The following is a 12,997-nucleotide window of genomic DNA, read 5'->3' on the forward strand; positions in this document are numbered from 1 at the left end:
AGCATTGTCAGGGTCTTGGCTGTAGTCGAACAATAACAGAGAAAAACTTTCATGTAATTTAAAGCAGGGCTGAAAAGTGGTGATGTGGCGTCCGCGGATCGATGGAAACTGAATTTCTTTGGTTTGAGGAGGCTTTTCGAGAAGACAATAAAGGCTTTGTTTCTTGGGAAGGCATGTTCAAGTTTCACTTGGTGAATATTAAATGTAGAGTTGGATATGATATGCCTGATGGGATTTTAATGAAGGGCTTGGGAGGGAGTGTTGAGTTATGTGTGAATGTGGAATGGGAAGGGGATTCTCTGTTACAGCCAAACAGAGTATTATATCTGACGGAAGAGTAATACTGTGTGTTAGTTTTCCAGGAAGGTTATATTACAATGCAGTGGGTTTGGTGTCCAGGATTGCACTTTTTGATCTGTCAGCTGTATGCAAGTTTTGAAATCTCAAAGTGGTCTATCTTTCTACTCTTATGATATAAGAATTGCTGCCTGAAAGCCGTTCTGTGTTTTTGTCTACAAAAAACTGCTGGTGTTGAAGATAAACGGCAATCATTTCTGTTCTGTGAGTCGTGGATGTTGAGCTCTCCTCACTTTCACTCCCTCCGCAGTCCTCTGAGGACATTACCTGATGGAGATTAAAATGTCTTTAATCTGCCCCCTGACTGGTACGAAGTCTGAGTAATGCCCATATGGGGCCATGTAAGAATAGGGCAGATAACTTTCCAGTTAATTACCAGTGAGCGAGGGGTTGTCACGCGTCCTTGATAATGCACCTTCACCTAAACCACCCAGCTAGGGCAAACTATCAGCAGCCGTGTGCTACATGTGTCAAAGGGCAACTGCATGAAATTCAACAACTTGGTTCTCCCAGAATAGTTCATATTTTTGTATGACGACATAAATTTAAGTCAGAGACAGTTTATTGCAGGCTTTGTGAAAGCTTTTTCATATAGTAGATGCAGATAATTATCTATTTTAAACTGAGATGTTCTGTAGCACTGTCACCTAAATCTAAGAGGTTTTCAGATTTCACTGTCCTGATCGCTACGGGACTTTATGTACAAAGTTTGCAAGCTGTCTCTGTAATTGCATGGGCTTCCTCCATGTCCTGCACCAGCTCATAGACATGCACGTTAAGTCAGTCATTGACTCTAACTTGGTTGTCGATTTAAGGCAAAAGAAGTCTATAGACCAAAGCACTTTAGGAATGTATGGTTAAATAGGACTTGTCGTTTCAGGCTGGAAAAGCACGATCTACATGTCAGTCCATTTCTATTACAGTAGGTATCAAATGGGATCGCTATGGAAAATGATAAGAAATAATAGTTCATTAAACAATAGTCGGTTTATTCAGTGGTACATTTCTATAAGATAAGGCCTAAATATCCTTTGCAGTATCTGCATGTACAAAACTCTGTAAGGCTAAAATATCCCCGATGACGTGTCTAACAACCTCGGGATTACTTTCACAGACTTGACAAGGTTAAATTCAGAGAAATGGAGGATACTGTACAAGTGCTAAGTGATATTTCTTGTGGCAAATTAATTGATCCTCATGAGTACAGTTTGCTGGTGTATGCTGTTACGCCCCACTTAATGAACGGAGTGTCGACTGGAGTGAGGGGTAACACAAAGTGAAAGGGAACACATGAACTACTGGAGAAAGAGATGTCAGTATACAAGATTTATTGCCTAAAACTACTACAATACAAAAACACAGGGAAGCTCTTTTCTTCAGGGTCTCCAAGGCCAAAACAATAAACAAAACACCCCCTTTTAGCTAGAAATCAAAACCAAGTACTCACTAACCAAAAACAAAATACAATGGCTGAGCTCCCTGTCTAACCAAACCAGGAGAAAACAGTTGAAACAAAAATGGCAGAGAACCCCTACCTGCTTCCACAATGACAAACTAATTATCACAATAAGGGCACACCTTCGCTCACAATAAAAGAAAGAAAAACCAAAGTTCACAGAGGGTAAGTTCTCACACACATACACACAAAGGCCCGCTGCCCAAAACTCTACAGCTCACAGCTCTGGCAACATGGGGAAAATGGCAGGGGGTGTGGCAGTTTAGGATGGCAGCCTATATGCCGTGGCTGACGAGCTGGAACACACCTCAGCTGCGGCTCATGAGGCAGACCTGCAACACAAGAAAAGGAGAAAAACAACTCTTCTACAGAGGGAGAGCCACTAGAGGTCAGCGACCGTAACACCCCCCCACATAAAATATCACATACAGTAAACAGACACCTTTAACAACTGCCACCAGGTCCGTTACTGGGGTTAAGGGGTTAATACTGGGTCCTGGACAGTGCGTCAGCCACCACGTTGTCCACACCTCTCTGATGTCGGATGTCTATGTTATACTCCTGAGCAAGCAACGCCCATCTCATCAGTCTTTGGTTATGATTGTACATGTGCTTTAGGAATACCAGAGGGTTATGGTCAGTATAAACCATGACAGGGGTGGTGGTTGACCCCACGTACACGTCGAAATGCTGCAGAGCAAGCAACATGGCGAGGGTTTCCTTCTCAATGGTGGAATAGTTGAGTTGATGAGGCTTGAACTTAGCTGAGAAGTAGGAAACCGGGTGACTGATGCCATCAACTCCATCCTGCAACAGTACTGCTCCAGCGCCCATAGCGCTTGCATCCACTTCTAGCTTGAAGGCCTTGCTGAAGTCGGGAGCAGCCAGTACAGGGGCACTGCAAAGGAGAGACTTGGCACAGTCAAATGCATGTTGGCACTCAGCAGTCCATACGAAGGGTTCCTTTGGACTGCACAGACGAGTCAGGGGAGCCACCACTGTTGAAAAGTTCCGGCAGAAACATCTGTAGTAGCCCACCAGACCCAAGAAGCGTCTGAGCTCCCGTCTGGTGGTGGGCACCGGGTAGCTCAGTACGGCCTCCACCTTTGCATTCACGGGGCGCACCTGGCCATGTCCCACTTGTTTTCCGAGGTATGTCACTACCGCCTTGGCAAATTCACACTTTGCCAGGTTCAGAGTTAGGGAAGCCTGGGTTAAACGAGCAAAAACATCCCTCAGAGTACTCACGTGATCAGTCCAGCAAGAAGAATATACCACAATGTCATCCAAATACACATTACAACTGTGAATGTCTGCTAACACAAGGTTCATAAGTCGTTGGAAAGTGGCTGGTGCATTCCGCATGCCAAACGCCATCACTGTGTACTGCAAGAAATAGTCTGGAGTAACAAATGCTGAAATATCAGAGGCTCTGCTAGTTAGAGGAACCTGCCAGTACCCTTTTAACAGATCTAGCTTTGTTATGTAGGTGGCGGCTCCAATACTGTCTATGCAGTCTTCCATGCGAGGCAATGGGTATGAGTCAGGGACTGTGACTGCATTTACTCTCCTAAAATCAGTACAAAAACGAGGAGAACCATCTGACTTTGGTGTCAGCAGACATGGAGAGCTCCAAGAGCTATGGCTAGGTATCGCCAAACCATTTCCAAGCAGGTACTGTACCTCGTTTTTCATTAATTCCCTCTTGAGTGGGGGGCACCGGTATGCGTGTTGCTTAATAGGGCACGCATCACCCACGTCAATGTCGTGCTTTAACACTGGGGTTTTAGACGGTACATCCCCAAACAGACTAGGGTGCGCTTGGATCAGATCTTTCACATCGTCTCTCTCGTCATGAGGAAGATAGGAGAGGTACGTGTCTAAGGCACCAAGAACCTCTGAGTTTGCAAGCCTGCCGCTCTGCTGACCTTCACTACCCTTCACCAAACCATCATCATGGTTCATGGGCACAGAAATGAGTGAGATGGAGCCCTCGCGATCGTCTTCCCTAGAGTGAAACAGTTTCAGCATGTTTATATGGCAGAGCCGTGTTTTACGCCTCCTATCCGGAGTGCGAACGATGTAGTCTGTGTCATTGACTTTGCTCTCTACCACATATGGTCCCACAAATTGGGCTGACAGAGACGGACCAGATGTGGGCACCAACACGAGTACCTGATCACCAGGTTTAAAAGAACGCTGCACTGCCTTCCGGTCATACTGCCGCTTCATTTTCCCTTGGGCTGCTGACAGAGACTTCTTAGCTATTGCACAAGCATGGTACAAACGTTCCCGACACTGCGTGACAAACTCAAGCACATTTGATTGCGGCTGCACATCAGACAAAAACTGTTCTTTCAGAGCTTTTAGAGGCCCTCTCACACTGTGCCCAAAAACTAATTCAGCAGGGCTGAAACCAAGGGACTCCTGTTTTGCTTCACGAGCTGCAAACAGCAGGAATGGCAGTCCCTCATCCCAGTTCTTGTCAGTCACCAGACAATATTTTCGCATCATCAACTTGATGGTCTGGTGCCATCTTTCTAGTGCACCTTGTGACTGGGGATGGTAAGGGCTGGAAGGGATGTGTCTGATACCAAGTGATTGTAATGTCTGCTTGAACAGTTTTGACTGGAAATTGCTGCCTTGGTCGGTCTGAACAATTCTAGGCAGACCGAATGTTGAAAAGAATTTAAGTAGAGCCTTAATCACAGTGGGAGCGGTGATTTTTCGAAGTGGTATGGCTTCAGGAAAACGGGTTGTGGCACACATGATTGTCAAGAGGAACTGATTACCCGTTTTTGTTCTGGGTAGAGGACCCACACAGTCCACTAAAACACGCTCAAAAGGCTCCCCAACTACCGGGATGGGTTTAAGAGGAGCAGGTGGCACTGTCTGATTAGGTTTACCCACAATTTGGCAAACCTGGCATGTTTTGCAGAACTTGGCAACGTCTTTCTTCAGACCTGGCCAGAAAAAGTGCTGAAGAACGCGGTCATAGGTTTTAGTAATACCTAAATGACCTGACCATGGGTGTTCATGCGCAAGCTGCAATATGCCACCCCGGTAATCCCTTGGAATGACTATTTGGCGTACCACCCCCCAACCCTCATCACCTCCTTCCTGCTGTAATGCAGGTCTTGAGACCCATTTTCTTAGCAGTAACCCATCCTCAAGATAAAACCTGTGTGCCTTTTTATTGTTTGCTAACTCGCTTACCTCTTTAAAACAGTTAGCGAGTGACTCATCCTTTTCCTGAGCCTGGCTCAAACACTCACGTGAGACCGGCAAAGGAAGAACCTCAGACAGAGTAGCCAGACCCTGTTCATCGAGCGCTGGTTTAGAAGGGCTAGCAGCTGGCTCTCTGTCCCCAGTTAGAACAGATCCAAGAACAGTCTCACTTAGGTTCACTTCCTCCAGCTTCCGAGCTTGCGACCTGGTAAGAACACTGACAGAAAACACATCAGGGTGGGATTTCAACAGCTCGTCCTCTTCCGGGATACAGCTGGGTTTATCCACCACCTCAGGAACAGGGAGTACTTTGTCCCCAGCAATATCATTTCCCATTATAAACTCAACACCCTGAATAGGAAATGAGTTTCTTACTGCAACCTTGAACAAACCAGAGGCTAACCTCGACTGCACATGAACACAATGTAATGGTGCAGGTATGTAGGCCATCCCAATACCTTGCACTATTGTACTAGCGTTACAGGATGACTCATCACTGACTGGCAAAACGTCGGCCAATAGAAATGACTGCGAGCCCCCCGTGTCCCTCAGCATTCTCACGGGCTTTTGATCCCCAGGAAACCCTGTTAAGGAGACAAAACCATCGAAAATGAAGGGTTTAAAACACTTATCAGGTTCACTCATGGTCACATGGGGGGGGGAGCTCAGCGACTTGACTAGGCCAACCCCTTTGGCTTGTTTTAATTGCTGGGGCACTTGTTTACGTTTAAGAGCCAAACACTCAGAAACTATATGCCCCACTTTGTGACAGTAGAAACATTGTCTATCAGACTTTGAACCCAAGGAACCCCTATGTTGTTGAGGCTTTGTGTCCTTTTCCAGTCGTTCACGATAGTGTGATTCGGATTTACCCACAAACACGCTTTTGTGCGTTAAAGCAAATTCTTCTGCCAGGACAGCTGCCTCCTGCAAAGTGGCCACTTTTTGTTCATTCAGGTACAGCACTGTACGATCAGGAACACAGTTTTTGAATTCCTCCAACAACACCAGTTCACGCAATGCGTTGAACTCTGACACTTTGCTTGCTTGACACCACCTATCAAATAGTGTCCCTTTTTCCCTTGCGAACTCAAGGAATGTTTGAGCAGCGGATTTCCTCAGGGTCCTGAAACGCTGCCTGTAGGCTTCAGGCACCAACTCATAGGCTCTGAGTATAGCGCTTTTGACATTGTCATACACAAGACTGTCCTCGATAGTGAGAGCTGCGCATACTTCCTGTGCCTTACCAATTAATTTGCACTGAAGCAAAAGGGACCAAACCTCCTTGGGCCAATGTAACGCCATAGCAATGCGCTCAAACGCATTAAAATAGGCCTCCACCTCAGTCTCCCTGAATGGTGGAACTAGGGCAATGTTTTTGCCCACATCAAATGCCGGAGGTGCAGGAGCAGGGAGAGAATTATCTGAAGGATTGCTATTGTTGTCTTCATCCTTCACTGTAGGTGGAGCAGAAGGCTCAGGAGACAATTTGTTAGCTTGCAACTCCAGTTGACGCAACCTAATAGATGTCTCAGCTTCTAGCTCCCGACACTTCAACTTGAACTCAAGCTCATCCTTACGTTCCCTTTCTTTGGCCTCAAGTTCAAGACGAACTAAACGTACCTTTACGCGTGCACTAACACTGGGATTACTAGATTCGACAGAGAAGGGCTCAAACCGTGGAAGAGAGGTTGGTGGCTTTCCCTCACCTGGTCTGACCACCGTAGGTGTCCCCGCCCCCTCCTCAGCACAAACCTGAGGATGACCAGAGGTTTCGAGGAGTGACGCGGCATCCCCCGAGTCCACCTCTAAGGGGAACACGCCTTGCCCAATCAACCCACTGACGACAAGAGTCTTTAACTCGCTCTTCTTCATGGACTTGGCCACGCTAAAATATCCCCGATGACGTGTCTAACAACCTCGGGATTACTTTCACAGACTTGACAAGGTTAAATTCAGAGAAATGGAGGATACTGTACAAGTGCTAAGTGATATTTCTTGTGGCAAATTAATTGATCCTCATGAGTACAGTTTGCTGGTGTATGCCTTTAAGCTGTACAAACCGTTTCAGTGCGGATGTAAATGCTGTGGTTTGTCTGCTGTGAGGCCCTCTGTGACAAACAGGAAATCTTTTAGAAAACGTGCACAACTGAAACTCGTTTTAATAGAGCAATTATTTTGTAGCATGCAACTCCTATTAAATAAAGACACATTTCGCCATTAAGACAACATAAAATATGTTTGTGTGGAAAACTGTGTCGACTTCTAAAGAGCAAGAACAAAACAGCAAGATGCCATCTTGAGTGCAAATGAACGTCAGCTTCCCATAAAGTGCCCTCATTTGAAAATAACTAACAAGAGATTGGAGTAATCTCTTTGATGGGATCTATCCATTCATGCAGGGAAAAGGCTTGAACTCCTCTCCATTCATTAAACAGAGCTCTGAAATCAGTTAATCCCAAAGTGCTGCTTTTTCATATTACGAGGCAAAACATCCTCTGTCTAGTGGGGGTTTTTTTTCTTCTTTTGTCCTCTTCAAAGTGATCTTAAGACAGAATATTTTTGCAGATTAATAAAGCTGTTTTCATTTGAAGTAAGATTCAAGGGCGGTAAAATAAATGTAGTGTGCTTTATCGGTATAGGTGCTCGCTGAGGCTCCTTGATGCATCGTTGTAGTCCACTGCACTTTGCCATCAATTGCTTGCATCTCACAGTTTGATATGTTGTTCCATTATGATGACTCTGCTGAGTCTCTCTCATGTAGAAGCAGTCTTTATTCAACGGCTGTGGCAGCCAAATCATGATCTGAGTCACAGCCTTTGTTTCTGTTCATTTATGAATGAGGTTTGGCGATTAATATGTTCTGCCACTAGCAAGCGTTATTGGTGCTTTTCTTGTGGAACTTTACAACATTATAATCAAGATCTGATGAAGAAATGGTTTTAGCAGAATTGGCTCTTATGTACGTGAAGACCACAAATAATTCTTAGTAAAGTAGATGCCCGCTAGTGGTCAGTTAATGTATAGCTCAGCGATTAATTATATTAATCAATTAGCTGTGGGTTAGCTCAGAGATTAAAAATGAAAGTTCTTGGTTCTCCTTGGAAAAGGAGAAGTGACTTTAAAAACAGTTTCAGTATGCTTGACAGCAGAGAGCTTTCAGGCACTTTCCTGGTATTGATACTTGTTCTCCTTTTTTCCTACGTGTATCACACATTTGTCTGTTTTTGCAGGATTTCAGTAGCCTGGCTTGTTTGCCCCACCTAGCTGGTGGCTGTCCATTATTAGAAAGCAGACTTATAACGTAGTAGGTGGTCTGGGGCTGGCATGGTCAGGGTGACCAGAAGGCAGTTTGGCAAATGCTCTGGATATCGTCATTAAAGCAATCTTTCATTCTGTCATTCAAGAAGCTACTGTTGCATTCACGTTTGATGTCATTGTGCATAGTTAGCCAAACAACAATTTGTAAACCTGTACAAATATTCTGAAACACAGGCTAAAGAAATACCAATCCAAAAACCTTATTGTATCATGTCCAACAGACAGCAGTTATGTGTTGGGTTTCCTGAGGACAGCTGTGCTGCTCGAAATGATCACACTGTGCAGTATTGCCAGGAGGTTTACATCACAGCATGGGTTAAACTCCTGAATTGTTGTGGTGGATGGATTTTCCCCCCATCGAATTGAAAAAGAAATAGCATTTTAATTTCAGTTGAGTGATTTCTCAAGAGAAATGCATTGTTTAGTGATCACTTATTGCCTGATGATTGATTTGTTGAATTTTAGCCAAGCCACATGAGTAGTTCGTCCACTAAACATTTGGCCATCAGAGTCTGAAAGTCAGAGGTCTGATGGATACCACAGAGACTGCTGAAGGTGCAATAACCTTACTCGTGGTCCAAAATTGTGGCTCTTTGTCTCGCTCAGAGAAGAAGCGGTCATTGATTTCAGACGTACTCAGTATTATGCAAGTGTGTAGAAGGTTGAAATTATGTTATGTTAGTAGACATTCAGTTCAGGTTTATGTATATCGCACAAGCTCACACAAGCTTCTCAGGGTGCTTTGTATTATAAATTGAAGCACCCATCTTTGAAACAGAACCAGTGATGGTCAAATGCTCCCCAATGAGCAAGAACTTGGAGACGGTGGGGTGGAAGAACTCAGTTTTAACAGGAAGAAACCTGCAGCTGGCTCAGGAAGGGGCAGCCGTCTGCTACACCGGTTAGTTGGTTGCTAAGTGGAGGAACGTAGAAAAAAAGATGACACAGAGACACCATGAACAGGAAACAACACAAACTATGGGACAATGTAGACAGATGGTAATGACATGCATTAGTGACGCATGAATGCGCAAGGAGTCGACAAAAGTGAGTGGAGAATGGGACGTCCCCCAGCAGCCTGAGCCTATAGCAGCATAACTAAAGTTATGGTGGTTAAGGGCCAACCCTAACTGTAAGGTTTAACCAAAAGGAAAGTTGTCAAGGTAGTCTGATAGCACTGCAGCCATTCCTGTTTGAAAACTCTTATTTAACTTCCTACCTTCTCGTCATGCATGTAGTTTACCTACTTTTTGTGTTATATCTATTAAAATAACTGGGTATCGGTGAACATGTGTGCACTGTTTTTCTAATCTTGGCTAAGGGAAGCATGCATGACTTGTAAAGTAGAAAAGTCTGTGGTTTTCAGGCTTGTGCTGACTAATGGTGTCCACTTGAGAGTGGACACCCACAATCTTGTGAGTCTTTGACTTTCAGCCTCTGTGGGTAAATCTCTGTTTTCTATGCCTGTAAACAACCAGCATGGTATCAATATAAAAACAAAACGCTCACAAAAAAATGTTTTTGTCTTACCCATACCCAGGAAGAGAGAAACTCTGAGCAGGGAGCAGTATCAGAAAGTTCATTGTCATAACTGCTTCATTTATATTTATAGCGTTAAAAGGCATGATGCTGCAGAAAGCACTTTATGGACAAGCTGTTGTTTTAGCGTGCCTCATATAAAGATAAATCCAGGATGGCTGTAACAGATTCAGTTTCAGGTACACGTCTGTGGTTTGTAGTGTCTTTGACTGCAGACCTCACGCAGGCATCGGCACACGCTGTCACAGTACAGGAAATGATATCTCCTCCTACCATAGGAGTGAGTCTTGCTGTTGATGCAAGCACATACTAGTACAGTTGGTAGGGTTGAACTGTTTTTTTTATTTTGCCTGTTGCAGCAGTGCTTTGGCACACAGCCTTCGCCTTCAATTGATCCGCCTTAAAGTGAGGTAAGCTGTGATTTATATTTGGTCGCTTCTTCCACCGAGGTCTGTTTCTTTTGTCTTCCTTATTAGTTTATCTTTACTGCAAAACACAGCTGCATTGTTTGACTGTGGCTCCAACTTCCACATCATTATTTTTTGAAAAAGTCAACAGCTTTTGTGCAATGGGTTGCTAGCGTGAGGTGGTTGCTGGAAAGTTTCTTGTTCTTCTATAATGTCTCATTTACACAGTAACTTGTAAAAGGGGGTTGGTGCTATGAATTTTGAGTCTGGTATCCTGTTTCACACAGGAAGTCAGCCTCTCAGATGAGTATCGTGTATGATTTGCACTCCTAACTTGGTGTTCACTGCAGTTAATAAGGTTTCACTTGAATTTATGTTGCTTGTTCAAATGTACTAAATTTAAACGTTAACTTCATAAACTAATGTGCTCAAACATCAAGCTTTGGGGATAAACACCAACAAAATACACTAATTTGTCCCCCTCTTTGTGTCCCTTAGGGTCAGAGGTCAATCTGAGCCATAGCAACATGTCTGAAGCCACCAAGCCCCAACCTCAAGCTAAGGGGGAGAAGACCCCGATCAGCGACACCAGCTATGTGGGCATCGATGCCATCCTGGAGCAAATGAGGAGGAAGGCCATGAAACAAGGCTTTGAGTTCAATGTCATGGTTGTGGGTGAGTAAGACACACAACATTACCCAGTGAAAACCTGTGCTGTTGACTCTAACCCTGTCTTGTCAAATTAAATGGCCAGAGGGGCCGATGGCGCGATATGGCAGCCTCGCTTCTGTCAGTCTGCCCCAGGGCAGCTGTGGCTACAACTGTAGCTTGCCTCCACCAGTGTATGAATGTGAGAGTGAATGAATAGTGGTATTGTAAAGCGCTTTGGGTGCCTTGAAAAGCGCTATATAAATCCAATCCATTATTATTATTATTATTAAATGGAGAAGCGGGGGATGCTAAAGATGCTAAATTATGGCATATAAAAAAGATAATTACAGTGAGTAAAGGTGGTCGCTTTCGTACAAATCTGTGGAATGATGTAAAGGCCTAATTCTAAATGTTTTCCTCCCATCTAGTCTGACCTCACACTTTAATGTTTATTATGCCTTCATGTTAGATTTGAATATAACTATGTAACCAGTTTAAACTAGCACAGATGTGTCCAAGAAGGCTTGAAGCTGTAATTGCTCCCAAATGTGGTGTGTTTGCAACAGATATTGTCCCAGTCCTGATTTCAGCAAAGCAAAAAAAAGGGGGGGGAATCACATGGGAGTCATTTAAAACTTTTCAGTTTGTGCAGCAACAACTCAAAATGCAGAACAAAGCAACGAAAGAAGAGTTGTGGTTCAAGTAACACATGAGTCAGCATTTAACTGAGACGCAACACACATCAGGAGCACACATATCGCCAGTTAAAAGAGGACATGCTTGGTTTGCTTGCTGTCGATTCAGAAAATCGCTTTTTATATCTATTACGAGGCTGCCGTAAAGAGCAAAGGCAGGACGAACCGTGCGTGTTTGATAGTGTGGTTCTACTTCCCTTGTTCTGGTAACAGTCAGCTAACGTGGCGACTTCCTCAACAAGCTCTCTTTTTGAGTGTCCACAGTTTATCAGACAAACACTCTCACTTGAGAGGATAAACTTAGGCTGTCAGGCTGAGTAATTGCTATAATGATGGCGATTACTCTGACAAGCTGCAGCACACACTCTGTGTGAGACTTCACGTCCTCAGAAAGCAGCTACGCACCTCCAGTTAAGCCTCACCATCAAAGTGTCAGTACATCTATCCAATCCTGCACCTGTGTGCATACTAGAGATGGACCGATCCGATATTACGTATCGGTATCGGTCCGATACTGACCTAAATTACTGGATCGGATATCGGAGAAAAATAAAAAATGTAATCCGATCCATTAAATATCACGAAAGCACCTCACAAAACTTGCAACACGCCGTAACTCACCTCAGAACGTATGCATCACGTGAAAGAGCAGCTGTGGCATGCAGGACCTGTCGGTGGTCTGGATAGCATGTGGAGCTTCGCTAGCAACCTGGCATTTCATCTCCGACAAAGTTATCCCCGAGAGAAGTAAAGCAAGTGTGTAAGTCCATCTCTGAATGTTTGTAAAGCATTCCCACGTTAAGCTTAACAAGCGACTGCCTCTCGCTCTCCGGCTGCTACTTCAATCGTGAAACTGCTTAAATCAGCTGATTGGCTTTTCTGTCGTGAGTCTCTCGTTTGTTTTTGGTCCACTTTGCACCAGAAAGAGGAAACCAGCGGCTGAACAACAGCAGCACGTTTAAGCTTGATAAGCTGTTGTTAGAATTTATTTAATATTAATTTCTACACCAGGATCCTTTTCTACGTAGCTGACGGCTGGTAACTGTGCAGGGGCGGATCTAGCAAAGTTTAGCCAGGGGGGCCGATAGGGCATTAACAGGGAAAAGGGGGCACAAAGACATACTTTTCTTTCTTATTCTCATTTAAAATGTCGAGCTTTTAATAAATAATTATCTGACACCCAAAGTTTTAATTTGATGTAAAATGAATAGAAGTCAATTACTGTATATAGTGACTATTAAGTCTAATATATATACCCTAGTAAGCTATAGTACTTTTTACTTTGGGAAGGTACCATCTGTGCAGTCTGCAATTTTGTTGAAGAAAGATGTTGAATCTATTTA

The 12,997-nt window shown here is 44.1% G+C and overlaps 1 protein-coding gene across 3 annotated transcripts in view; it reads left to right on the forward strand.

The window, feature by feature from the left end:
* septin9b (septin 9b) overlaps positions 1-12,997 on the forward strand; it is a 77,700-nt gene that overhangs the window by 49,036 nt on the left and 15,667 nt on the right. For all 3 annotated transcript variants that reach the window (XM_026170576.2, XM_026170577.2, XM_026170575.2), the window contains exon 3: positions 10,807-10,983. In XM_026170576.2, coding sequence (XP_026026361.2) covers positions 10,807-10,983 — 177 coding nt within the window. The remainder of the gene's footprint in view (positions 1-10,806; positions 10,984-12,997) is intronic.

Source organism: Astatotilapia calliptera, chromosome 6, assembly GCF_964374335.1.
Source record: "Astatotilapia calliptera chromosome 6, fAstCal68.1, whole genome shotgun sequence".
NCBI lineage: Eukaryota > Metazoa > Chordata > Actinopteri > Cichliformes > Cichlidae > Astatotilapia > Astatotilapia calliptera.